The sequence below is a fragment of the Sphaeramia orbicularis genome, chromosome 6 (genome assembly GCF_902148855.1).
Source record: "Sphaeramia orbicularis chromosome 6, fSphaOr1.1, whole genome shotgun sequence".
NCBI lineage: Eukaryota > Metazoa > Chordata > Actinopteri > Kurtiformes > Apogonidae > Sphaeramia > Sphaeramia orbicularis.
The window spans coordinates 27,352,250-27,380,039 of record NC_043962.1 but is presented as its reverse complement, the minus strand read 5'-3'; the positions used below and the strand labels follow the sequence as shown (position 1 = coordinate 27,380,039).

At 36.7% G+C, this 27,790-nt stretch overlaps 1 protein-coding gene and 1 long non-coding RNA gene across 2 annotated transcripts; both read left to right on the top strand.

The window, feature by feature from the left end:
- The first annotated feature begins 318 nt into the window (after nt 1–318).
- Nucleotides 319–27,369, top strand: LOC115421596 (uncharacterized). The gene is made up of 3 exons (XR_003935704.1): nt 319–548; nt 26,739–26,742; nt 27,249–27,369. It is a non-coding gene; the product is annotated as an uncharacterized LOC115421596 (long non-coding RNA).
- Nucleotides 2,724–26,793, top strand: b4galnt3b (beta-1,4-N-acetyl-galactosaminyl transferase 3b). Its single transcript, XM_030137554.1, has 20 exons — nt 2,724–3,185; nt 7,182–7,237; nt 7,331–7,414; nt 9,650–9,745; nt 10,854–10,944; nt 11,614–11,714; nt 11,813–11,880; nt 13,493–13,571; nt 14,344–14,410; nt 14,634–14,768; nt 14,916–15,025; nt 16,379–16,479; nt 16,715–16,773; nt 16,866–18,057; nt 18,504–18,763; nt 19,311–19,464; nt 19,553–19,625; nt 19,725–19,878; nt 22,189–22,315; nt 25,053–26,793. Exons 1-20 carry the CDS (start codon nt 3,050–3,052, stop codon nt 25,162–25,164), a joined length of 3,255 nt encoding a protein of 1,084 aa, XP_029993414.1. The 5' UTR covers nt 2,724–3,049; the 3' UTR covers nt 25,165–26,793.
- Nucleotides 27,370–27,790: the final 421 nt, after the last annotated feature.

The following is a 27,790-nucleotide window of genomic DNA, read 5'->3' as shown; positions in this document are numbered from 1 at the left end:
TATGGAGTTTGATAAATAACAGTGGATGGAGACACTTGGCTTATGTTCAGTTAATATTATAATAATTAAATTAAAATAATATAATATCATTTAATGATATATTTTACCCCCCAAAAAGTCACTTTTTCTTCAGTTTTTCTGTTTCTGATATAATAACCCTCAGCTTTAATCTGGGCTTTTATGGATGTCTGTATGATCAGTACATTAACCCATAAAGACCCAGTACTACTTTTGTGAACCTTCCCAAATGCTTTTATCTCTCTATTTAACCTTTCTTAAGGGATTTGCCACCATTTAGCATAATATTATCCTCTCTATTTTGCATTTTTTTTCAATGAAAATCAGGTGTTTTTCTATATTTAATTTGCTGATAATGTACTTTAATCATAATGCTGAGATTACATTTGAGGTTTATCATACCACAAACAGTGAAAACTTGACCAAAAGTAACTTTCTCAATAAAATCTATTATTAACTAAACAGACACCGAGCATCTCCATCCACTGTCATTGTTCAAACTCCATGGGTTTTACTGGTGAATCAATGTTGTAGAAAATGACAGTGTTTCCATGGTAACTACGGAGCCTCTGAACGTCCAAATGGGTCATATCTGATGACCATGAAAAGATGACAAACTGTATTTTACACCAATTATTTACATATATTGATAGGATTAGTGGGTCAGAAGATATTAAACATTTTAAATCAGTAGACGCTTTTGGTCACTGGTGGATATTTGGGTCTTTATGGGTTGAACCGAGGAAAATACCTTATTTTTACTTAAAAATACAAAATACAGAGCATAATATTAGAATAAATGGTGATAAATCAGTTAAGAAAGACTCAAAATAGGGAAAAGATATCATTTGGGAACTGCCACAAAAGCAGCACTGGGTTTTTATGGGTTAAAATCCCCGAATAAAGACAAGTAGTTATATTGACAATACTATATAGGGTGAGTTGATCAACAGGTTTAAATATGAATAATTTTTTCTAATGATGGCATGTTTTCTTTTTTGTTTTGTTTTTTTGGTGTTTTTGCAATATCGAAAGTAAGAATCAGTAGATCATTGGATGTGTTGAGCTCAACTCTACTGATAAATTATTTCCACCATCCTAAAATATTTATGATAGCAGGTATTAAGCAAAGTTTAGACATACGTGTGTCTATTTTTTTTTTAAAAACTAACTCCAAAGTACTAATTTAAAAAAAAAAAAAAAAAAAAGAATCTAAATGGATGGTTTGACCCGTGTGTACTGCAGCTGTCAGGAGGTCAGAGCCTTCTTTTCCGGAGGACGCACTGATCTGATCTGATCCTGCGGCTCTCTCTCACAGGGACACCGGTGTCATTTTACGGATGCGCCCTGCTATCACTCTGGAGACAGACCTTGTTCTCAACGAGGAGCTTTTAATTATTTATTCTAGGTATTTTATTTATTCTGAATCACATATACTTTACAAATGATTTTCTTTAGCTGAGACATACACTGAGGCCACCAAGCCTACCCCACATTAAACAGTGGCCTGGGGGAATCCCTGTGTGACTTGCTTTCATCAGGAACCATTATCTCTTTGTGAGGTTAGACAATGAAGCTAAAGGTGAATACATTCAATAACTCCATTATATGTGACCTTTTAGTTGGTGGCGATGTGCTGAAAAAACATCATAACAGTTAAGGGTTTATTTTATAGCCTTTTTTTTTTTTTTTTTTTTTTTTTTTTTACTTTATTTTTCTTATTTTACTACAAACATGGTTAAATATACATTACACAAATAGAAGGATCAGGGAGTAACAACTTACATAGAAAAAATAATACATAAATACATAAATAAATAGGCATTCTCACACAGTGTAAATGTGTATATACCTAGCATTGTTGAAATTACAGAGCTAAGAAGAGGGTACCTATTTGTGTTTTGTTTTATTTTTATCACCTCTATTTTATTCATTTGTTTAATCCTTTTTTTTTTTTTTTTTTTTTTTTTTACATTTGGTAACCACACGTGCCTATGTGTTATTGTGCAATTTGTTTAAGTAGCTAATAAATAGAAAACGTTTCTCACTAACATCTGTGACGACGTCAAAACCACCGTTGTAGTTAATGCTGACAATCTGTTATTACAAATACATTAAGCAAAACAAACAAACAAACAAACAAACAAACAAAAACTCGACGTGCTTAGGGGTTACCACTTGACTTCCTTCTGGGAACCTGTTGAAGTTGGCTACATTTGAAGTGTTGAGTTCTAAACGCCTACAGTAAAAGCTGACTTCATAACATAAACATGTGAAAATGATTGTATCGCAAAAGGAAGTAGTTTACCTGTGGGCTACCTGTCCACATTTTAGAGTTAAATCTCAAGGTGGGCGCTGCCTGTTTACTCCTCCCTCCAATCTTACAGCAAAATGGATTTAAGCTAGCTGTAATTCATAGACACGCTTCCTGTATCACATTTCAAAATAAAAACTTTGCAACTAAATGATGGCCAGATATTTTTGAAATGTTTGCCTCGTCAAATAAAACATATATAATGACTCTTAAAAAGTAAATAAAGTAAGTGTTTTCATGGATTTGCTGAATATCAAAGCTATTTTCTTGTCGTAACGGTTTTACTTTGAAGGCACTTCCGGAAATGCTCTGCTGTGTGTTTGTTATTCTCCGTCCGTGTTAGTGAAGTTGTGTGGAGTAAATCTGGTGTGAAATTTCACTGTTGAGTCCGTTGTTTGTGTCGTGCGCCAAAGCTGGGCTATCAGGAGCAGAGGTCGGCACGGCAGCAGGCTCACTCCGCTTTGAGGAGCAACGGGAAACCTCTTCAAACTTTTAGATGGTCGAGAGTGTTCAGTTTAGATTACCGGCTTTCTCGGGTCATGGTGGGATTTTTCGCGGGATGAGAGCCACCGGGGGCCGTGCGCACCGGGGACAGCCAGGGCGCCGGTAGTGGGCACCCATCGGCGGACAGGGTCGCGGTCGGATCGGTCCCCCCCTGACGAAACGAGTGACCCGACAGATGAGTGAGTCGGGAGGACATTTTGCCTGGGAGCCACGATGATCGCGACGTTTTTCCCCCTGAAGAAACTCCGGCGTAATGGCAAATGTCTTCTGTTCGGGGCGATTCTGCTGGTCGGTGCCGTGGCTGTGTACCACGAGATGGTTGCAGCAAAAGCGTGGACTGGTGATACCGGTAAGTCTGCGACCACAAGTTGTCTGCGAACACTGTTACTGTCACGTCCAACAAGTGTAGCGACTTCTTTCAACTTTAATGCAAGAAATACATGCAGGAGACCGCACCTAAACTTGTAAACAACCTGCAACGGAAACAATAGTACAATGGAAATCCAAAACGTTATGTATGGGAAAAGTGAGACAAACTGGTAGATTAAGTACAATTCAATGTGTCTAACAGCTGTAGGCAAAAATGCAAAAAAAAAAAAAAAAAAAAAACACAGACTTTTTGCTTTTCTGTGTAACATAGGATAAAAGATGAGATGAGATAAGATATACTTCATTAAAACAGTCGTCAAATACACTAGAAAGACAAAGAGAAGATAAAAAGATTTTTTTTAAAAATGTTAAAAGTTATAAAAACGTATGCATTTAATGGTGATAGATTGTGTTTTTCAGTTATTCTGTTTCACCCACTACTGCTGTAAATGCAACCACAACCGCTGATTTAGTCTAGATCTTATTTCTCTTACATATTTACAATTCAGTGTGGCAACGTCTTGCATTTATGAAACATTATTTCTGCTTTTACTGGTCACTGATTGTGTTAAATGCACACATAAATATCCAGGAAAGTATAAGTGCAGGCTTTTTTATACTAATTGCCTTGAGTGGAAACAGCATGATGCAATGGTTTTTTCAGATTTTTTTTTTTTTTTTTTGATGGGACATTCTTTGTTGTAGAAGCTGTGAAACTATTGTCCCATTGAAGGATGTACAAGAACATTAGATTACAATTACTTTAACTACTCTTACTTTTAATGAATAATGTGTCTTGGATTTGCACAGGAAACCTGAGCAGACAGCAGGTGAAACAACAGGTCGATTAACAGTGATGGGGTAGTATGTGTGAGAAAAGAGAAAGGGGGGGATGGGGGTCAGAAGGTCAGATTACATGTTTACACACAGAAGGAAGTCAAGTCTCACACTGGGTGACCAAACTTCCTGCCCTTTACCTTATTTACACCTCAGCTTACCATCTGTTGCATTGCAGTCTCTCCTGAGCATAAATAACATTGCAGCGTCACCACCACACTGGCTTGGATGGAGATAAAAAGAGTGAGATTAGTCAGTTTGCATCTGCCCGCTAAAGCAAAACAGCAACACATGACACACACACACAGTTGGAACAAAGCCTGACGTGTAAACACTTGCCTAAGACCTATATTACAGGGCTTGCCTATCTACACATTCCTGTGTTGTAGCCCCCATGTCACAGTGAGAGAAACTATATACAGCCTTAAAATATGAACGCTGAAAGAGCAAGTCAAGGTCTAAAGATGTAAAAGATGAATGTCAGGAATGGTTGAAGAAGCCTCCGAGATTCTATGCATTTACAGTAGTTTAGGATTTTAGAAATAATTCTTTAGATAGATAGATAGATAGATAGATAGATAGATAGATAGATAGATAGATAGACAGACAGACAGACAGACAGACAGACAGATAGATAGATAGATACTACAAACAACTTTCAAACGATTAATTTTAATGGGAAAGGGTTATCAAAAGTTTATGTCATCTATCCTTTCTTGAGAGGAATGACTATTATATGATATTTAGCTATTTGCAATTTTAGTCACTGTTTTTATTTATTTATTTATTTTTTGAGTTCCAAAAGCTAAAAATCTAATATCTTCCTGATTGTAATTCACAGATATTCACAATTCACAGTTAAAGTTGTGTGAACATAGTGATATCAATATTGAGGACAAACAAGAGATTGGTGGTGTGTGTACACTGAGTCAGCATGGAAACATTTAACAGGGTGTTATTAAGTGTAAGTATATTATATTACATAAAACCTGAACTGTTTTTAATTGTCGACTATTAAGTGGTCCATCTCAGTTATTATTATTATTATTATTATTATTATTATTATTATTATTATTACATAGTAATTGTCAGTATACAGACTAGCAGCTTTCGTTTTCCTTTCCCTTTTGTGCAACAGGACAGAAGCGTATGTGTCAACCATCTTTTGTGTAACACTGGTGACAAAAGTTGCCAGAGGAGTTCCCTAAGCCTCAGCTCTGACATATGAGTCTTTAAGGGATAACTTGTTTTTCCCACATGTAAGTCACATGGGCACCAAAGATTAGACTGTAGATCACATATGAAGGGCTGTGGTTAATAAATGGTCCAGTGGAGAATTGGCTGTTAATACCCACCCTATCACTGCTTCTTTCATTCCCAGAGAGAGTATCTCATACGCCTCATAAAGAGTATGACTGCAGACTGTTTGGCATTCTTGACTTGGCTTTACTCCACCAATTTACATACAGGTGTCTAAAATCCTTTTAAATCTATGAAAACAGCTTCATCTCCAGCAAGACTGAAAGGAGGATAGAGGAGCTGTGATCTTGGCTAGTGTTGTAAATATACATAATTTACCAAAATAATAATAAATACACCAGCTAAGCTATTCCTTTTGTTTGCATGATTCATTCAAACTCTGAGTCACTGAAGCTCACAGAAACCACTGATAGTAATTTATATGACTAATTGGATAAGTTATTGTAATGTTCTTTGGTGAATAATGTGAGGAGAAAGCAACAGAAGATGTGACTGGAGAGCAGTGGGTCTCAGTTATAAATACCCCTCTTTTTCTTTTCTTAACCACCACTCTAGAATTACTCACGTTGCCAAAATTGGCTCCATGTCTCAAGGGTCTGTGTTTGGAGATCTCCACCCTTATAATGACAGGCTCTAAATCCACAAGCACTGCAATCCCAGTTAACTCACTGACAACATGAGCTCATAAAAACCAAACACGGAACTCCTATTTATTTTTACAACACAAACCTATCATTTCAAATTTTATATTTCTGCATAAGCTCTTCCTTTGCTGGACTTCTAAGGATTTTTTTTCTTCAGTGTAATCCTACCAATACCAGTTACCAGCAGCTCATTGAAGGCTCTGACTGAGATGAGTTTCACTCAGTGTATGGCAGCATTGAATGGGGAGCGGGTGGGACTGTGATGGGACACTACACTTCATTGTTCATGCAACATAAGTCGACAAAAACTGTTAAAAATGCATCTTGCATAAGAAAGGAGCTCGATAACACTTTTAGTGCCTGATCTACTAATAAGCTTATCAGATATCTATCTGTTGTTATCAATCACATTGACACTGTTTTTACAGGAGTGGTACTAAAAGAAGGTTTTGTGTTTTGCGTTATCATAAAACAGCATCTCTCCAAGTATTCAACACTATTGTTCAATGTAGTAGAGGTTGTCATTTCTATACTGACTGCAGGTGTGTTTTGCTCCATCTCAACTTATGCCAGTGGTTCCCAGCCTTTTTTGGCTCATGACCCCATTTTAACATCACAAATTTCTGGCGACTCCAGATATTCAAAACAGAGAAATTCTTTTTGCTAATATCTATTTGTTTTTTATCATGTAATAGTTTGCTACATTACACCATTATTAAATCAGCCATAATGAACATTTGAAAGATAAATGGTACCACAGTGCTTCAGTTTCAGCTTCAGAGTTTATCATGTCTTTTATGTATTGTGATTGTCTCTCTCAACTCACCATATATTTTTTTGTATAAGTTTTTTTTTTTTTTTTTTTTTTTTTTTTTCAATTACTAGAAATTTCAGTCAACCCCATTTGAATTCCAGGCAACCGCATGTGGGGTCCCAACCCCAACTTTGAAAAACACTGACTTGTGCTTTCCTCAACATGATTTCATTTTAATTAGATCCCTCTGTTTGCAGGTTGGAATAGACTTTGCATGGCTGATTATTATTCATTCATTATTCATTATTCCAAAGTAGGAAGACAGCTCAAGAATAATAAGAGTGTGTTCCGCCGAAATTATGAGACACCTTCACATATGTAAAATGTGGTGTGACAGTGTGGTCCATTGGCAGAGACTCTGCATGTTTGTCAGTCTTGGGAGGGTTTGATTGCTTTTATCTTCTCTCTTATTCTTCCTCAGGCATGATGCCCGCAGCCGATGACAGTAACTGGAGAAGAGCCATGTTTGATGGAAAGGTAAGGAGTGGCAGAAGAAAAATGTGGTGATGCTGAAGAGTAGGCAGAAGTGAAAATAAAGTCAGCTTTTCTGTGTATGTTTTTTTTTTCCAGGCCAAAAGAGACCAACAACATGACTCTGTGGAGGACTTGACCGTCTGGAGATCCAGTTATACTCCACAAACTTGGAAAACAGAGGTACTGTAGGTGTGTCTGTGTCCACAGTAACTGCATGTTTAAGTAATCTCTTACCTCCTTTGAACTGTATATAAACCTGCCCAGACCTGTCAGCCCCCTCCCTCTTCAGTGCGTTTGCCTGTGTGTACAGTGTTTTCCATGCAGCAGCGTCTGCTCAAGCAGCCTTTACTCTTCTCTATTTGAGTCATCATATTTCCACTATATTAAGCTTGACTATGCTTGAGCCAGCTGCTTACGTCTCATATTTCATGTCTGCTGTTACTGTGTCTGATTCTAATGACATGTGTAACTAAACTTCACATCAGCATTGTAAAGAAGCCTGTGGTGTTTGTCATACTGATGTGTGTGTGTGGAATTCTTTTTCAGTAGGATGTTGCCGTTATTCGTTTATGCTTCAAAGACAATAGTTTAACAGCAACATGGGGTATAATCACCCTTGTTGCAGTTTATCTCTGCTTTTTCATATCTCTTTGTTTTGGTTCCTGCAGTGTTCCAAATTACTGTAGAGTTGACAGATTCTCTGTATTACCTTGATTTTCCAGCACTAAAGTGATTATTATATTTATAAATATTCTTACAACTGATGTGGCAGTTCCTAGCTCATTAGCAAAGCAAAGCATATTTACATTGATGTTTGAACTAAGTTGTTTAGCAATTTGTATTATTCCTGATAAAAAAAGACTAATGTCATGCAATATCCTTTTTCACTTATTGTTGTGATAAAGTATTTGTTCACTCTTATGACCAAGCATGTTTAATGTATCTGAAGTGTTTGTTCACATTAAACATTGCAGTCGGGTCACAAGAAAGAATAATTATTACATAAAATTACAACCGGTAGCATTAAGATTTTTACAAGAGAAAATGTCAAATTATGCAGTGCTTGTGGACCAAATGAATTGAGGTAATATTCCTCAGAGCAGGTGCAGCTGAAGTGCAGAATGTGTAGTATACGACAGCTCCATTAACAGAGACATTAATCTGACCATGCACCTGTTTAATTTTTAACTCCACAGTGAGATTGAAGTAAAGTAGAGTACGTGCAAATACCAAGGAGTGAAATAAACAAAGACTGGATTTGAAACAAATGTGCTTCTCTGACTCCTGGTCAAGTGGCCTTTGATCATTGATATGGAAAATAAGAAAAAGAAGCTTGCTAAATATTTACAGGCAGCTGGAACATGCTAATTGCCTGAGTCATTATTTTACTGCCTTCTGTCTGAATATGAGCCCAAGTCATGCTAACATTTAACTGACTGTGCTGATGACAGCAGTGTTTAACTTGACCCCTAATGAAATACGATGGGGTGTACAATAGAGCACTGCTAATGAGTGTTCTCCTGCTACAATCATACGCACAGCTCAGATAACATGGCCTCTTTGACCAAATATTAGAGGTGTTTGTTTACAGGACGTCAGGCCCTCTGCCTATGCATGTGTGCATTCAGTGTTCCCTACTGACTTACCACGAAAACAATGGAGGTGAGGAAGACAAATTTGGCTGTGGTTCAAGTGTCACCCAGTTCTTTTGATCCACCCCTCAATCTGTATAAAAACCAGTCCTTAGAGTAAACATATCTTCCTAAACCATCAGTTCCCTTGCGTTACCTGAAGACTCTTTGTTATAAACTGTTCCATTTTGTCATTTGCCCATGCTAAGTGCTACTCAAGTCTCTGAACTATATTGGAGAGAAGTCACCTGGTCAGGAAATGCTACTTCATGAAATTTCAGCTTCCTACAAAGTATTTGTGTCTTGGTATAAATAAACAGATTCTTTCAATATATTTGCACTATATACTTTCCAAGTCAGTTGAATCTGCAGCTTTGGAAATTATTCTTAAACACCTGTGATTTTCTTTAGATACCCAGTTACCTTACATACATTAATATGACTTTCTGATATTTAGCTCTTGGAATATCAATAGTTTCTAGATAGTTTTTCAACTTCAGATGCACCTAATTTATGTCTTACTTGTTATTGCTGGCCTTACAGATCAAATTTATGACATGTTGATATTTTTTTCTTTTTTTGGCAGTGGTCCAATAATTATTTCCAAAGCTGTTTGTAATACAATGATTGCATTGTCAAGTTGTATTTAAGGAAGTCTGTTCTGCTGGTTTTAGTTTGCAAAAGAACTGAGGCCAGATGGTTAATTGCCTCGCTGCTGACTGTCTGCAGCACAGACACTTTTGTATTTGCAGCATTATCATTGCTTGCTCTCCTCTACCTGCAGTATAAAGGACAGGCCAATCTGCATGTCTTTGAGGACTGGTGTGGCAGTTCTACAGCTGACCTCCGTAAGAACATGCACTACCCACTGTACCCTCATGTGAGTCATCCTTTTAAGTTTTAATTTACCTTCGTTTGATGATTAAAGTGATACTAAACAGTGAAGAATTTTTTTTTAGCATTTGGGTTAACGTGCAACAATTTATTTTCAATTGATTTGTCACATATGATGCAGTGTTTGTATTGCCCAATTTCTACAAAACTCCAAATAAACAAAGGCTGGAAAAAAAAAAGCATTTGGGTTAACGTTAATGAAATGCATTACAGCCTTCCTGCTGTAATGTTGACACCATGGTAGTTGTATTATTATATTCTATAAACCTCAGTTACTGTCCAACTGGTTGAATCAAAGCTGTTGCATTGCTCTATTGTGAACCACTGGAATCAAAATCCACATTGGTGTGTGTCTTAATCAGTTAACCGTTGGAAATTAAATACTGCTGTTTGCTCTTTGCTGTGATTAGAGCATTTCAGGACTTCAGCTTCCTATCTGAAAGAACAGTATGACAGTAAGATAAAGCAGCAAATGTATTCTGCACACTTAGTGATATTAATGTACAAAAAAGTACAAAAACCCAAAATAATGCTCTCTGACCTTCATATGACTGCACATTGGTGTCATGTGATTCTGTGGGGTGCAGGTGTCTATGAACAACCCCTGTGTGTCACATATACACCTGCCCAGTCCTCCCTCCAGTCCTCCTTGCCCCACTCTCACCTTCTTTCTTTCTTTGTAGTGCTTATCAGAATCATGTAGTAGGCGGAGTTCTACCCAGAAGGGGTAAAAGTACGCTTGAAATGTATTTCCTTGTGCAAATCCCTGATTAGGGGGCAGATATGATTTCATACCTTACTTTTCAGCTAGGCTTTTCAGCTTTATCAAATCATGATGCAGCACAACACTTGTACCGACACGTTTAAAGAGTAAGACTTTCATTTTTCAGCTTTTTGAAATGCAGCAAGTATTTTCATCACCGTACACGCTTTGCCTTAAGCATAGACACACAAACACATACACCTTGGTTTTCACTCAGAGGTACATTCAACATCCACATGCTAGAGCCTCAGGTCCTTGAACTTGATATGTGTTTGACTTTGGGTAAACATCATGACTGAGACTCTGTGTTTCCTTTGCTTCACACTTTCAGTCCAGAATCACAGTACAGAAACTGGCTGTCTCCCCTCAGTGGACCAACTACGGGCTCAGGATATTTGGTTATCTACACCCCTTCGCTGATGGTACAGCATCTGCTTAAACATCTCTACACTAAACGTATAGACTGTCGACAGACTCAGAAGAAAATACCTGATGGGAGTGATATCCTCCAAGATGACAAAGCCTATATGACATGAAGGGTGACTGAATGGTTTGATGAGTATTAAAATACTCTGGAACGTATGCTACACCTTCAGTCACTGCAGCTCACTCCAATTGTATGTTTATTTTTTGACCTGCAACATCATATGTATTGTTTTTTTTTTTTTTTTTTTATTGGAACCACAACTTTTTTTGGTTTTTTTTCGCACTAACAAGAAATAAAGTTTGGACTTTAGAACAAAAAACAAATAATTACTCAATTTACCCATTTCTCAAGACAAATTCATGACAAAACATACAAGGGTTCCTGCTGAACTCCTATGGCAGATGTTTGATGTGTTAAACAATGTTCCACCACCATTATTTAATCACCTAATATCTTGCGGAAGAATTGTGTCTACTCTCTTCAAATTCAGACTCATAAAGTTAAGGCCACGGTGCACTGAAGCTGTCAGTGGCACATGGTAGTAAGATGCCTAAAAAAGACACATTTTGTCATTTTTTCCTTTAATTTTCCATCCCACCCTGTGACAAATATAATGGCTCTCTTTACCTCTGTTTTTTTCTCTACTTTTCTTTCTGTCTGTCAGGAGACTTAGTGTTTGCTTTGAGTTCTGACGACAACTCTGAATTTTGGCTAAGCACAGATGAGTCTCCCCACAACTTGCAGTTACTGGCCTGGGTTGGAAAGGTATGTATGTTATCTCTTGTCAGGGCGAAGAGTAGAAGAGGTTGCATCATACTTGTCACTTTACCAAGTGTTTGTGTGTTCTTTTTTTCCCCATTTAGACTGGCAGAGAATGGACAGCCCCTGGTGAATTTGAGAAGTATGCCAGTCAGACCTCAAAACCAGTTAGGTAGGTGGTCAACATAATCAATGTTATTGCTAGATCATCAGTTAAGGCTGTCAAAGTCAGCGGACGAATCATGATACTTAGTTTTCACTTTCTAAAAGGACTGTATTTGAGATATGTTGGTCCAGACCCAGTGCTTTGTGTATTCCACTTAATATTTTATTTAATTAGTGCATTTTCTAGGATGCCTTAAATTACTGGTAAAAGCATCAGTAGTAGTAGCATCAGTGACATGATGCTAGTGAGTGTATTACATAAAGTTTCTAATAATGTATTTTTTTTTTTTTTAGAATATACCAATTTAGAGGCCATCATAGACATAATTATATCAGAGCTGTGCAGATTTAATTTAGTTAATTGTTAGTTAATTGCCTGGGGATAGTTGTTTTGCTCAGTAAGAAGTAAGAAAAGGCACAGGGCAGTGAATCATATTCACTCTGTTACTGATTTTTATTTATTTTTTTAATGTTCCAAAGTAGGTTCCCCACCTCTGCTTTGGCATCTCATGTGGTCACAGTCATTACTGAAATACATGGCAGTGAATTTTTTGTTGCCAGACATAAAGAAGAATTAGAAAGGAGAAAACTATGAAGCTTTGACGATCCCATTTGTTTCATTCTTTCATCATATGGCCAAAGTACTTTTGTTTCTGTATGAGAAATCTGAATAAGGTGCCAAAGTCTACATACTTAATAAGACTGCATTACTTTCATTAAACAGCAATCAAATATAAACTTAACAAAGCTGAAAACCCTTATGCATTATAGATTCAGTTTGCTGCCACTGGGCAGGAAACTATGCATGCTACTCTTTGTGGCATTGCTTTTCCATAAATCTAAGCTGACACAGCCACATTGCTGATATGCGCAAACACAACTGTGTTTCCATCCCTTTAGGGTAATTTGCATTGACAATAACTCAGCAGGGAGCTAACCATAACCTCATTACATCTAAAGTTAACACTAATCTCAAACTTAATAGAAATTTACCATATGACTGATAGGATGAGTTTATAGTGGGAACTTGAACTTTGTCTCTATCTATGATTGTAAACACATATGCATCCCCATAATACATAGGTAAACTGGACAAATAATACAACAAAACTAGACAACAAAAGTAAACTAAACAACCCTTGAGAATTCAAGTAGGCCAACGGAGTTTACGTGTATGTATGCTATCAGTAGTTTCACAGAAATGATCAGCAGTATACAAACAGGAAGTGTATGTACATAGAGCTTAAATTAGTTGCAGTTTGGAAGATGGGTACTCAACCTCCCTCAAGAGCTTCAACAAGTGAGACATTGGTTTGCAGATGTTTATCAGGTCCTCCGCTGCTTTTATGTAGAGCTGCGCAGTCAAGACTGAACTTAAAGCTGATGTTTTGAAAATAATTATTGGACCACAGAGCAGTGAAAAGTCAATGTTCGTCATGTAGAAATATGACTTGTAAAGCAATGGAGGTTGCAGATGTGAGATGAAAGTCAGAACACATGAAATGTATACTTTACACATTTAATAAAAAAAATAAGCTGTGTTTAGTGACTGTTGTAATGAATGTTTTTCCATATACATTAATGTTTTGCAGTCACTGTGAATATTTGCTGTCTTATAGGTTGTCTTCACAAAGGAGATATTTCTTTGAAGTTATCCACAAGCAAAACGACAAGGGAACTGACCACGTAGAGGTGGCAGTAAGTAGAGTTAAATAAAAAAAATTATTTCTTTAAAGGAGTGGTATTTTGCTTTTTAAAATGGAATTATGCATTTTAAAACATTTCCCTGTGGTCTACATAAACTGTATATGCTGTGCTTGGGTCTGATTTCTTCATTAATTAAACTCCACAGGTCTATCTTCAACAATATTTCTGAGTAATGACACCAGAAAGGTCATTTTGAGCACTGGCCCTTTAAATGCAAGCGAGCCACTTCACACCCCACCCCCTCCTGGTTGTTGGCTGTGCACTCTGTCCAATTCAGCCACTTGTGTTCACTAATACAACCAACAACTGAACATTTTAGGTAATCGGCTCGAAGTTTGGACATATTTTCAGCATGGACTACAACCGCTGCTGCTGACAAACAATTATGCTGTATTTGGAGAAATGTTCGTCGGAAGTCTTGACCTTATATGTGCAAATGTCATGACGTAACAAGATATAAAGCATAACTAATTAAGAAGGAATTGAAACGGGTTGTAAAAATCTCCTCGATTTTTGCCAAAATAAATATAAAGATAGCTTTGCAGCACCTGGAGGGTTCAAATTCAAACTTTTGAACTATTAGGGTCCAAATACACAAATAAATGTACCAAAGACTAATAAAAGTGGGTTTAGCAAAATATGACCCCTTTAAGACTTGATTTACTTTCTATGTTGCTATGTGATTGTCTGCATGCATTTTCATGTTCACTGTAACTATTCATATGAACAAAATGGGCAATGTTTTATACTTGTTTGCACACAGTGGCAGCTCCTGGACCAAGGATTTAGGTTCATGGTTATTGAATCCAAGCACATATCCCTATACATTAGTAAGTACACAACAATCTGATCATACTGTGATTTTCTTTTATTAGAGTCTTTAGGTCAGGTTAAATCTCAACCACAGTGTCCCACAATTAAGCATAGTTAGCAGTTTTTCTCCTGTAATGTTCAAACCTGTGATCTTAAAATTAAACCAAGTCAGTGTTTTTGTTGAGTATTACATGCAAATCTCTTCTCCTGTTTTTAATGACTTGCGGTTTCATCCCACAGATGAGTCTGGCTTGTTAATGAATGATGTTGCCCACATACCACAGACGGTCGCCAGCCACCAACAACCCCCCGTAAGACAGAACACTGCTACGGCAGACATGCTGAGGGAGGATCCCAGAGACACTCTTTACCATGGTGGGAGGCACATCTCTGTCGCTTTAATTTTTCTACTGCTGATAAATAACCACCTTCATTTCCTACCATTCAGATGCAACTTATTTTGATCTTTTAAAGGCACAGGTAATTTTTAAAAATAAATTTTTGTGCTGTTTTTGGTTGCAGTGCCTTTCATAAACAACAAGCTCCTGCAAGGTGTTCTCCCTGACTGCTCCTACAAACCCAGCTATATAATCAAAGACTTTCCTCTACTACGCTACCAAGGACTGCAGTTTGTAAGTTTGTATGCTCAATATAATTTTTATATTCTGTATAATATTGAATATGTTCAGATCACTAAAAAAAATCTCCATGTTAAACTACAGTATATACTATATTTTGTAGATTTATATTCTTAGAACAAAAAGATTTTTAATACAGTATTGAAAAAGAAGCATATGTTCCCAAACAGAAGAAGATCCTGTTTATGTTGCAGTAGTCCAGTGGTTCTCAATCTTTTTCTGTGGGGCCCCCCTTTGGAGGACGAAAAATCTCCAGGCCCCCCTCAACCCCAACAACAGTGTAACAGTGGTGCAATTATTACTTATATTGAAAGAAACATCAATATCGTAACAATAATTTTTGCTTTCCCTTGAATAATTTGTTGTGCAAATTAAAAATTACTTAACAAGACTGCCCCCTGAACCAATATTTTTCCAAATAAAAATAGGAAATGTGCAATTATCTCACAACTATGACAATAAAGTTACTTTTTTTTAGAACAACACACAAATTTTGGTAACAAAGATGAACTTTTGAACAATATCAGTGGCTGCAATGAGCCCATTTCCATTACACATCTCAGAACATTAAAGTGCAAACTGTACAAACTGTGCAAAACCAGAAACATTGCATATTTTTCTTTTCCAGTCCAATTCTTGTCCATTCTCCAAACCTAAACTATTTGTCTAGTCTAGTGACAGATCACCATGGCAGTAGATTTGTTCATTGTACGTCCCTAAAATGAGTCCAGGGTGCTCCAACACTAAAACATTTGTTCCACTTGCTACATGTTCTAACCTGAAGAGAAAAAAAACACCCAGGAGTCATCCCATGACCCCCCTGGTAAGCCTTCATGCCCCCCCCTAGGGGACCTACCCCACAGTTTGAGAAACACTGCAGTAGCAGGACATCCAGTCTGTAAAATAGAGTAAAGTTTGAAAAGTTGTATCTGAATCCTTTATAGCAGTCCCTATCTTTGTGCGTTCAGTGTAAAAGATCAGTTCTTTTTTTGGAAAAAGTATCAGTCATAAAGACACAATCGGAGTCTGACAGTAACAACATATCTACAGTATCTGGAAATGATTGCTTGCTGCAACCACTAAGAACATTTTGATTTTAATCAGTTGAGCAGTTCAGAGTATTGAACTTAAGAGTATAGCGACTACTGCCTATCAGTTACGACTTACGATCAGAAGTCTCTTTAAATTCAAAATCAATGAAACACATTTGTGATAAAGAACACCTGTGTGATCCCCGTGGAACATATTGAATAGACCGTAAACAAGAAAACATGAGTCATCAGTTTGTGGCATTGAGTTGTAGGTCTCTGACGTTCAACAGCGTGTCATTTCTTTTAACCTCCCCAGGTTCACATGTCCTACATTTACCCAAATGACTACACCCGACTCACCCACATGGAGACAGAGAACAGCTGCTACTACTTTGACAGTCCACATTACATGAAATTGTGAGTAAAATGAAGAAGAGAGCAATATGTATGGTCGGGGTAAATTACCTTAATCTATGAATTGTAATTTAATATAGAATGTCATACATTAATAATACATTGGGTATCATCTATTTGGGTTGTTGTGCTTCTGAGTTTAGGGAGAATTTAATTTTTTTTACTAATTCTAATAATAGTTATAGTAACAGCTTTTAAAATGATTAGATAATTAATTTTAAGTGTCTTTCACCACCAGGTTTGGTTTCTCTAGATACATGAGACTGGACCGTTCTGACACTCATGAAAAAGCCAGAGGTATTTTGTATTCCAAAATTAAGTCTATTACAAATTTGTATTGTTTTTTAATGTGACTCTCAATTTCCATCTTTTATTTTGACAATTGTTAGATTTTCATTTCCAGAGGAGGAAACGAGTCATTGATGAAGAAGATGATTTTTACACCAATGCATACCAAAGAGAAAAGGAAGTCAAGCCAGACCAGCAAATAAATAACGCACTTTTTCCAGACTATGGGGATGATTTTGATGATTATGCTCAGAGACGCAGGCGAAAAATCTTCTCTTTAGCCATAGAAGAAAGTAATAACACACTGAAAAACATTTCTGAAACAAGTCTGCACATAGATAATGTGCAGAAGAGGCAGGTTATGGACAAAGTTCCTCTGCAGCTGGTGTCAGTGCCAACCTCAGAAAAACTGGAACAGAACCAGACAGAGTCCAGAGGTCCAGCTAAAAATATAAAACAGATAAGACCAAAAGAAAGGGTTAAACAAGCAAAAATACAAAAGCTGAAATCACTAGAGAAAGCTATGAGGGATGGGCAGAATAGGACACTCATAAAAGTGAAGAGAAAACCTTATGGCATAAAGGAAAGACCAGCTGTGCCATCAGAGCAGCTCAGTTCTAAACAGCTTCAGATGCAGAGGTCTCGTAAAATGAACCTCACCCAAATCCAGAGACTTCAAGACTCAAAGCTTCAACCTTCAGAGAGGGAAGATCGTAAGCCTGAGAAATCCACCGTGGGCAAGCAGCAGAGGCTGGTAGGCAGAGAGGTGGAGCTAGCAGCCACTAAGAGTTTTACCACTTCCAGGAGAGACGCCAACATCCCTTTGGGAAGACTGAATCAGAAAGAAATCAATCGAAGAAAAAGCCTCAGGGACAAGGAGATTGAGAGAAATATGCCTCTACAACTGGAAGGGGAAAATAGAATTGGCGGAGATAAAATTATTGTTAAAGGTAACAATGCCAAAAAGTGGCAACAAGAGTTTAAGGACCAAAATGAGGAGGAAACTGATGTTCACAGCGAAGATGGAAGGAGGGGAGATGATGAAAGAGACCCTTTTTGGGGAGAAGACAGAGACCTTGAAGGCGATGAGGAGGACACAACACCTGCCCCAGTGTTTGACACTGAGGTTAACTGGAGCCAGACCTTCCAGGTCAACCACATGGACCTTCAGCTCCAAAGATCAGACTGGATTGACCTGCGATGCAACATCTCTGGAAACCTGCTGCTCCACCCCAGTGATGCTCAACCCATGGTCAAGGCTTTCATGGACAAACTCAACCAAAAGCACCGTGGGTAAGTTTCTGAATAATTTCACCTAGATCACTTACACATATATGAATAAATATCCTTTATCTTCAACAATTTTTAATCTATAATCTCTAAAAAGTAAAATGAACTCTATTATTTTTATGTGACTCCTTAAAGTGATACCAACCTGTGAATGCTCCTTGTAGTTTATACACTAGGACTATTGTAAACAAAGATTTTTAAACTTTTGAATACTGTGTATGTAAATTGACATTGCCTTAAAAAGATGCTTTTATTTTGTATTTACCTTTTTTGTATTTCATGACACCTGACCCTTAATTTGGACAATGCAAATATCAGCACTGTAACAAAATGCGGTTAGATCTTGTAGTTAAACAGACTTATTTACTACATAGTACAGTATATCCCTTTATCAAGTATATTTTGGAGTATCTGTTAATTTTTGTTTGTCATCCTCCATGTTTATTCAGGCGTTTTACACTGGTGCGTGTGGTTAATGTGGTGAAGCGTGTGGATGGGATCCAGGGCAGCCGCTACCTTCTGGAGCTGCAGCTGAAGGATGTGGATGGCAAACTGCTGCGCCTGTCACACTACATCTACGCTCTGATTCGACACAGCAGACAACGCAGCAAGGGCTTTGGTTTCCAAAGGCAACAACCTCAACTGGTGCTATGTAACCCCGTGGGCTTTCGCTGGAATCCTATTGCCACCGTCCACTTTATAGTGCCAGGTACCCGTTTAAGCTTTGCTTGTTTCAGCCAAATTTAAGAATGAGAATAAGCATTCTTCAACAATATACAAGCTAATCAGATAACAACCATGGTTGAAAGTCTTTAAACAACTTTAACTGACCATTACTGTGTCACATTTACTTCCCAGATGCATGTACTAAGACAGTGACTTGTAGGATTCAGGTGGATCTCATCACATAAATTGAATATAATATTCACAATAATGTTTTCAATCACCTGAAAATGAGAATAGTTTTCGTTTCCATAGTAGTATAAACTATGATTGTATCCTTTGCCTGATTGTACACTTTTATTAAACCAAACTTTCTTTTTTGTTTTATAGGATAAATAGTGGGTTGTATTTACTGTTTGCATCATTCCTAATTTGCACTATGCAAAGCTATGTTTTAATGTTACATTTGAACTCTCTCTCTGTTTCTGGTCATTATTGCAGGTATTTTACATCATAGGCATGTCTTTGCATGAGCTTTTTCGACAAAACCTGTGACCTCATCTGTAATTCAACATGTTATTTGTCTTTCTCAGTGAAAAACCAGGCCAGGTGGGTTCAGCAGCTCATTACTGATATGGAGCTACTGTTTAGAGAAACAGGCGACTCCAACTTTAATCTCATCATTACCGATTACAACAGTACCGACATGGATGTGAGGCGGGCTCTACACAAGTCCTCACTCCCAAGGTACATATATGTGTGTCTCTTTTTTTTCATTCTAAAACCAGATGTGTGATGGGCTTCACCCGGTAATTCTGATGCGTGTATGTACCAGGTACCAGTATGTGAAGCTGAGTGGAAACTTTGAGCGCTCTGCTGGTCTGCAAGCAGGCGTTGACCTCATAACTGTGAGTTTTGCAACATAACAGACAGATAATGAAGATGAACTGTTCAATGTATGACTAGATGACTAACTGGTATTCTTTTCCTTACCCCTTCTCTCTCAGGATGACCACAGCATAGTGTTTTTGTGTGACCTCCACATCCACTTCCCTCTGTCCATTGTTGATACCATCAGGAAACACTGTGTGGAGGGATATATGGCCTTCGCTCCAATAGTTATGAGGCTGGACTGCGGGGCTACACCATTAGATGCCAAAGGTGGGGACACGTACTTTAAGCTTTAATGTGACGTTGCAGCGGATCTTTTTCCATGTTTGTGAATTAAAATATAATAATATAAATACATGTGTAATTGTTTAGTCAAACTCTGTATTAATGGAGTTAGTTAATTAATGGAGTAATTTGTTCAAAATAAGTTTTTATATAAATTTCTATTCACTCATACTTAAAATATATACACTCATGATGTGTAAACTGGAGCAATTTAACTTTCACTGACACTCTCATCTGTCAGTGATCAGTTATTGAATTAATCCAACTTTAACTTTATTCACTTATGTACCATCTTTCATGCAAAATACAGCCCAAAATACTGTATAGAGAGAAGAAAACAAGTCAGTACACTACAGACATGCACACTTAAATCTCACAAAATAAAGATAAGATAAGATAAATGTTTATTGTCATTGCACCAACATACTATACACAGTACAATTGGAGCACTGCCCCATATGGTGCAAAAGACGAAGCATGCAAAAGTAAAAAAAAACAAACAAACAAAAAAAAAAAAACACATGTAACTGTAAAAACAGAATGAAATATACCCAGAATAAAATCTACAATATGTGGAAAAATATGCATATGTGCAGAATAAATAAATACAATGTATATATTAAATAGATATATTAAAAGACACAAAAATAGAATAAAACCAAAAAAGAATAAATGAGCATTCCTAAAATAAGTGCACCAAAGTTTAAAACGACAAGTAAAGGTCGTAAATAAAATAAGTACCTAAATAAAAAGCCAAGTGACGTAGGTATGTCTTGAGGTTTTTTTGTTTTGTTTTTAAATCTCCACTGAAGTGGCTTCCCTCAGATCTTCAGGCCACAATGGAGTACAGCTGATTTCCCGTATGATGTTGGTTACAAAAAAAAAACCAAAATCTGGACAACCAGGAAACCAGCTGTAGAGGATCTGATGGATTGGTTTGGCACTATTCTCCAAAGTTTTTTAATTGAAATTTTATATTATAACAGTCACAACTGTACAATTAAATGTATATAATATATTACAACATAGTTATGTAACCCCACTCTAACAGAGTCCCAACCCTGATGCACCTCATACTTCAATCAAAATATATAAACTCGCACATCCAAAGTAAATACATAAATAAATACATAAAATGAAATTAATTAATTGATTTTAAAAAATTATCCTTTGTTACAGTGAGAAGTTGTTTGTGTCCATCTTTTCTTTTTTTTTTATTGAAGCATAAGAGACACAACATATTTCAGTTACATTAATCTGTTGCATATTCCTCAGTGTACATATTTAAAAACACATTCTCCATCAAACAAGGTACGGTGAGGTTAATACGTTTCTGGTTGTCTCTGTCCCACTTTCTTAGGGATTAAAACTGATTCTCTCTTTTTTTTTTTTTACTTCAAACATCCAGAGAGAGAGAACAGCATGGACATATCTAGCTTTGTAAGATATTCAATAAAAAAGAAAGATTACAGACAATAACGATGCAGAATAAAAATAAAAAGTAAAAAAAGGACATATTATATCAGATAGTCTCCTTTTATGTCACCAAGGTAACATTTGGCATGTATTGTTTTACATAATTTTCCCATTTTTCCCAATGTTTAATGAATATTTCTAATTCTAGATTAATAGTGAAGGTGATTTTTTGCATTTTGTTAATGTCCTTGGTTATTTGAACCCATTGCTGAACAGTTGGCTCATTTTGTTGTGTCCATCTTTTCAATATATGTTAAGACAGGCTGCCACATTGTGTAGAATTTGGTTACATTGCCTTTTGTGACATATATTTGTTTTCTCTAAAGCCAGATAGTTTAGAAGGTCTTTAAACCAGAGGTTGGTGAATTTCTATCTTTCCATTTAAGTAGAATGAGCTGACGAGCCATTAAAGTTGTCAACTGTTTGGTATTAAATGAGATAGCAAGTCTAAAAGATATTTGGACATTCATGTTTCCGAACTAGTAAAAGAATCTTAAAATCAGTTCTAAAAGCTACACAACAACCTGTGAGCTCGTGTTTCACTCCTGATTTTCATTTTGTATGTTGCATTGTAACCGTGTCTTGCCTGTAGCTTTATGCAGACAAAGAATCTCACCTGCCTGCACCTGTTTTAGAGAATTATGGCATCCAAACATGACTAGCTGTAACAAGTAGGAGGAGATGGCTCACTGAACTATTACCCTCACATTGATATGATATGTGATAACACTGGCAGTGGTAAAGAAAATGTGTACTGTGAAAGTCTAGCTAATGCACTACACAATGTGGCTGTTAATTGATGTGTGTGTGTGTGTGCAGGTTTTTGGGAGGTCAACGGCTTCGGTTTGCTTGGGATTTATAAGTCAGATCTGGAAGCAGTGGGAGGAATGAACACTAGAGAATTCAAAGACCGCTGGGGAGGAGAGGACTGGGAGCTCCTCGACAGGTTTGTTTATCTTTTCTTCGATAAAGGTTAAAGGGTACCATAACATCAGCAGAAAGTTACAGGCTGTCCAAAACCACTCCTGAAGAATCACCAATAAATGCACCAGCATGGAACAGTTTGTCATTAAAAGGAATTTACTGCTACATCAAGAATACCAACTTCATTTTAAGCAAAATGCTTTACTTCAAATTATATTTGACTAAAAAGCCAACAGTGATGCTCTCACGACAATAACATAAACAGTCTGTCAGGAAGGATACAGCAGATTTCTGCAACAAGAATGTATGTTACATTTTAAACTGGTAGCTTTAGTATATGAATCATATTTGATCAAAGTATGATACAATATGGGCGCCATGACGGTGCTGCAGTAGAATCCAGTGCCAACAAGTGTAGGGATTTTTTGTGTGGAGTTTGCATGTTCTCCCTGTGTCTGCGTGGCTTCCTCCCACCATCCAAAGACACGCACCTGGTAGGTTAATTAAACAATCTAAATCACCCATAGGTGTGAACAGTTGAGTGAATGGTTGTCTGTATACACTATATAGACAAAAGTATTTGGACACATTGAATTCAGGTGTTCTTTTCTAACTGGGGTCTGGGCTACAAAACAATAACAATGAGAAATGCCATAATATAGTTTTATATAGAGATAAAGATTAATCCATGAAGACCCAAACAGCCACTGGTGACCAAAACCATCCACTGATCTAAAATGTTTAATACCTGTTGATCCACTAATCCTATCAATACATGTAAGTAATTGGTGTAAATGCAGTTGACATCTTTTCATGGTCATCAGATATGATCCATTCAGAGGCTCCATAATGATCATGGAAACACCGTCATCTTCGACAGTATTGATACACCAGTAAAATCCATGGAGTTTGATCAATGAGAGTGAATGGAGACACTTGGTTTATGTTCAGTTAGTGTTATAGTTTGCTGAAAAAGTCACTTTTTCTTTGGTTTCCTCTGTTTCTGATACAATAACCCTCAGCTATAATCTGAGCTTTTATGAACATCTACACGATCTGTGAAATAAATCTAGGAAAATATCTGATTTTTACTGTAAAAACACAAAATACAGAGGATAATATTATAGTAAATAGTGATAAATCACTCAAGAAAAGCCAAGAAAAACTATTTTGAAACTGCCACATAAGTAGCACTGGGTCTTTGTGGCTTAATAAGAGATTTTTCTTCCAAAGTGAGATGAAAAAAGTAGATGGTTAGTTGGTAGTTTAGAAATTTAGAGGTAGAACATTTAAAATCATAGACCCCTGTTAGAAAAGAAACACCTGAAATTCCTGACTTCAACGTGTCCGATCACTTTTGTCCATATAGTGTATGTCAGCCCTGCGATGAGCTGGCAACATGTCCAGCATGTACCCTTCCTTCACCTGTTGGTAGCCAGGATATGCTTCAGCATCCCCACAACCATCCCAAGGACTAAGTGCTTCAGAAAATGAATGAATGAGTGATACAATATGTGGAGAGAGCCGTGTCTCACTACTTGAGTAGGGATATCACTTTCATGAATGTGCACTTATACTGTCAACAGACAATGGAAATGAAGTAGGGAAGTGATGACTGGAGAACAAATTACACAGCATATTGTAAATGAACTGCTGGCAGAGGTTAGTTGATGATATATAACACTGAGAACTATTGATCTGTAATATAGATGTCATTGTATTTCTATATCTATTGTGGTTTTATACAATAAAACCATGTATTATGACTATTGGTATAAGGACTTGAAAATAACACATGGCTTCAATAACCAACACACACAATATGAAAAACAGTTCTAGATTCTTTTTGACGTCACCAGGTCCAGTAAGTGAACATTGTAGAACCAACGCATACATTTAATACAACAAATAAACCCCAGTAAAAGATATTAAAGAAACCAAAATGGATCACCAACTACATGCAGGGGTAAACAGAGGACATGTACATAGTAACTAATTCATTACCATCAAGACTACTCTTATCTTAATGAGATGAAATTATACTTTTCTTTTTTTTCTTTTGTTCAGACAAGGTATAGTTTTTAGATGTTACCTGCTTGACAGTTTCCACTGTGACTCCAGTTTTCCTCAGAAGCCTCATCCGACGTGCTGCTGACGTTACACTTCTGAGGAAGACTGGAGTCACAGTCGAAACTGTCTAGCAGGTAACATCTAAAAACTACACCTTGTCTGAAGAAAAAGAAAAGTTTAATTGCATAAACGGAAGACAAAATGAACGCCATTAGCCTTAATGAGATGAGTCTCACATCAGCAGGTCAGTCTGTGTAGGTTCCCCTTTACCCAGGTCATCATTCTTCTTGGTAGTTCTTCTCGGTTCAACTGGACTGGTTTAGCTCTTTTTTCAAAAAGAGCTAGGCTGGAGTAGGCCAGAATGTTTAGCCTGATAATGTGATTTGAAAGGCATAAGATATTATTCTGTGTTATAACTATCAAAATGAATCATGTCACTTAAATAAATAGCTTTAAGAGACATGATGATAGTTTTAGTAGTGCTTTAGTATTATATGTATATTTAATATTTTATCCTGTAGCTTTTTGTGCATGCCTCCATTTTTCAGTATTTTATGTGATATTTTTAAAGTCTTTTTTGCACTAAGTGTTTTTGCTGCTAAACAGATATTCCATTCAAAAGTGAGAAGTGGCTTTTTTTAAGGCTATCTAAACACAAGCAAACACATTCTCCCTGGTCTCCTCTCTAGGATCTTTCAGGCAGGACTAGAAGTTGAGAGGATCTACTTGAGGAACTTCTTCCACCACTTTCACTCCAAACGTGGCATGTGGAACCGGCGCGTGTCATCCGACCACAGGTGACCTTGTTGCCTCTTGCTGACATTGCCACATTAACAACCATGGCAACCAGTGCACTTTAAGATTCCGGCTGTTTAATTATAATATTAGCTAACTGACGAGAGCATTATAAATGATGCTGACATTGGAATGAATAATGTCTTCAGTCACACAAGTGCTGCAGCATCTAAGGAGATACTACTGAAATGTTCAGTCACAGACTCTAACACTGGATGTAACGTCGACTACTAAGCTGACACTGGTCAATGAGTGCCTTTGACTGTTAGAATATATGAAGATCCTTTTGCGCACCATGTTGGTGACTTGAGACCATGATGATCTGCACTACTGGTCTCAAAAAGCTGAACTTATCCAAAGATGAACCTGAGCAGAAATGGATTTAGAGGGAAACATATCAGTGAAATAACAGTGCACACTCCTGCAACATACACAAGGTGTCCTGTTTTGTAAAGATAAGTCTTGCACATGAGTCTTAACTGTAATAAATCTGTTTTGTTTGTGACAAATTAAGTATGTTTTAAACCTGGGTTGTGTATGTAAAACATGGACTTGTGTGTCATGTTGTGAATATTGGAAAAGTTTATATTTATTATTTCTATGTAGGTTTTTTTTTTTAATTTGTGTCTAATGCTATTTCCAGGTGATGATGAATTTTCCAAATGTGTACCTCAGTTGACCTCCATCCCTCATTTGTTCTCATTAAGGTTGAGTTTTTCTGCTGCTGATATTCAGGTACTGTTGTGAGCTGGTTTTTGAAGTAAAAAAAAAAACTGCCGTAAGCTGAAAATACAGAGATTCAGACTGGTTTAGACAAGACCGCCATGAAACTGTACTCAAATATCAGAAAAGTGTGACAGTGATTTATGGTCTAACAAAGAAAAATTGACTGTGCTGCCAGTTTCTGATCTTACATGATTCACTGCTTCCTTCTAACAAGGAGTATCACTAAATCATCTTTTTATTCATTCTGCTTAACCTAATGCTATTATATGCTTCAATGGTGTAGTTTTACAGATGATTCTAAAAAAAACAAACTGTGCTTTCTCTGTTTTTTTTGTTTTGTTTTTGACTGATCCTCTGCAGTCTACAGGGTGAAAGGAAAGCTGTCATGTTGGTGTAGTGAATGAGAAAATGATGTTGTACGTTTATTTTTATTTAAGACTATTCTAATGGCAGCATTTTGATTGTTCACATTCCACTTAACACACTTCTTGTGCCTTTTTAATTACTGACATGTGATTCAGGTTCAACCTTTCAGCAGTCTTATCATGCAGTTAACACATTATACAATTCTAGTCTAATGCCAAATCTTGACTTCAGATTTGTATTTTGTAAAATCAAAACCCATGAGAGTTGCCTAGTGTTTTTCCTCTATTTTTTTTCCAAAGCATTCATACTTCTGCAGTCTTGTTTCCTGTTTGGCTAAAACATTCAGTGCCTTTCCCTGAATCTCCTTCCTCACACTCCTTCAGGTTGTTGGTGTTTGTTTTTTGTTTTTAGATATACCTCATCCCTGTCTTTATGCAGGGAGTCTACTTTTGCCTTATTGTACAGTTTATGGGTCTCTTCTCTCAAAGACAGGTTTTTATTCTGCCTTGACAAATCTGAAAAATAAAGTCAACCAAAAATGTCTCTCTGTCTTCATTATAAAATATATTCATGTTTTAATAGCTCGTTGCTTATGCCATCAGCATTAGCTATTTAAAAGATAATGAAGTTTGATTAAATATTCTGGCTAATTTTCATCCTGTTATTTGCCTTGAGTACCTGCAGTTTGTTTTCTTTCCTGTCATGTGATCGGGCAGTTCTCTTAACCCATGAAGACCCAGAATTATTTTTGTCCTCACTTCCAAATGGATTTTTCTCTACATTTAACCATTACCAAGTGATTTAACACCATTTATTACAATATTATCCTTTGCATTTTTTTCAGTGAAGCTCAGTGTAAATTCAAAGGTTATTATATCAAAACAGAATAAATTGAAAGAAACTTTTTTTTTCCCAGCAAAATATACATTAATTCTATATTTAAAAAAACATCTACCACCACATTCATTTGTCAAACTACACTGGTTTTACTGGTGAAGAAGATGATGGTGTTTCCATGTTCACTACAGAAACTATGGATGCATCCAAAAACGACATTTGACACTGCTGAAAAGCTAACAAACTGCATTTTACTTTAATTATTTCCATCTTTTGATAGGATTAGTGTTATTAAACATTTTGGATCAGTAGATGCTTTTGAGTCTTAGGCTTAAAGCAGCCTGTAGAAGTTAACATGAGCATGTTATACATTATAAGATTATGAGTCAGTCTAGCATATGTACAGTCATGGAAAAAAGTATTATACCATCAAAAGTCCTCAAAACAATGGTTATGCAATCAAGCACTAACTCCTGTGTGTATCATGTGACCAAAACAGACAGAAAAGAAAACATGGAATGCCTAAAAGCACTATTTTTGGCAGTACAATGTCATAGCTATTAATGTAAGACTTTAAGTGATTTTGGTTATTATCAAGAAAACATGGAAAATGGCTAGATATCAGCTCTTAAATTAAACTCTTATGAACTATTTTTGTTGTTATCATCATATTTGTCCAAACAAATGTACCTTTAGTTGTAAC

Coding starts and splice junctions, on each gene's coding strand:
- b4galnt3b (XM_030137554.1), top strand. CDS start 3,050: ATGATCGCGACGTTTTTCCCCCTGAAGAAACTCCGGCGTAATGGCAAA. Junction 14,769..14,915: donor CAGAGACACTCTTTACCATG/GTGGGAGGCACA, acceptor TTTTGGTTGCAG/TGCCTTTCATAAACAACAAG. Junction 16,480..16,714: donor AGTCCACATTACATGAAATT/GTGAGTAAAATG, acceptor TTTCACCACCAG/GTTTGGTTTCTCTAGATACA.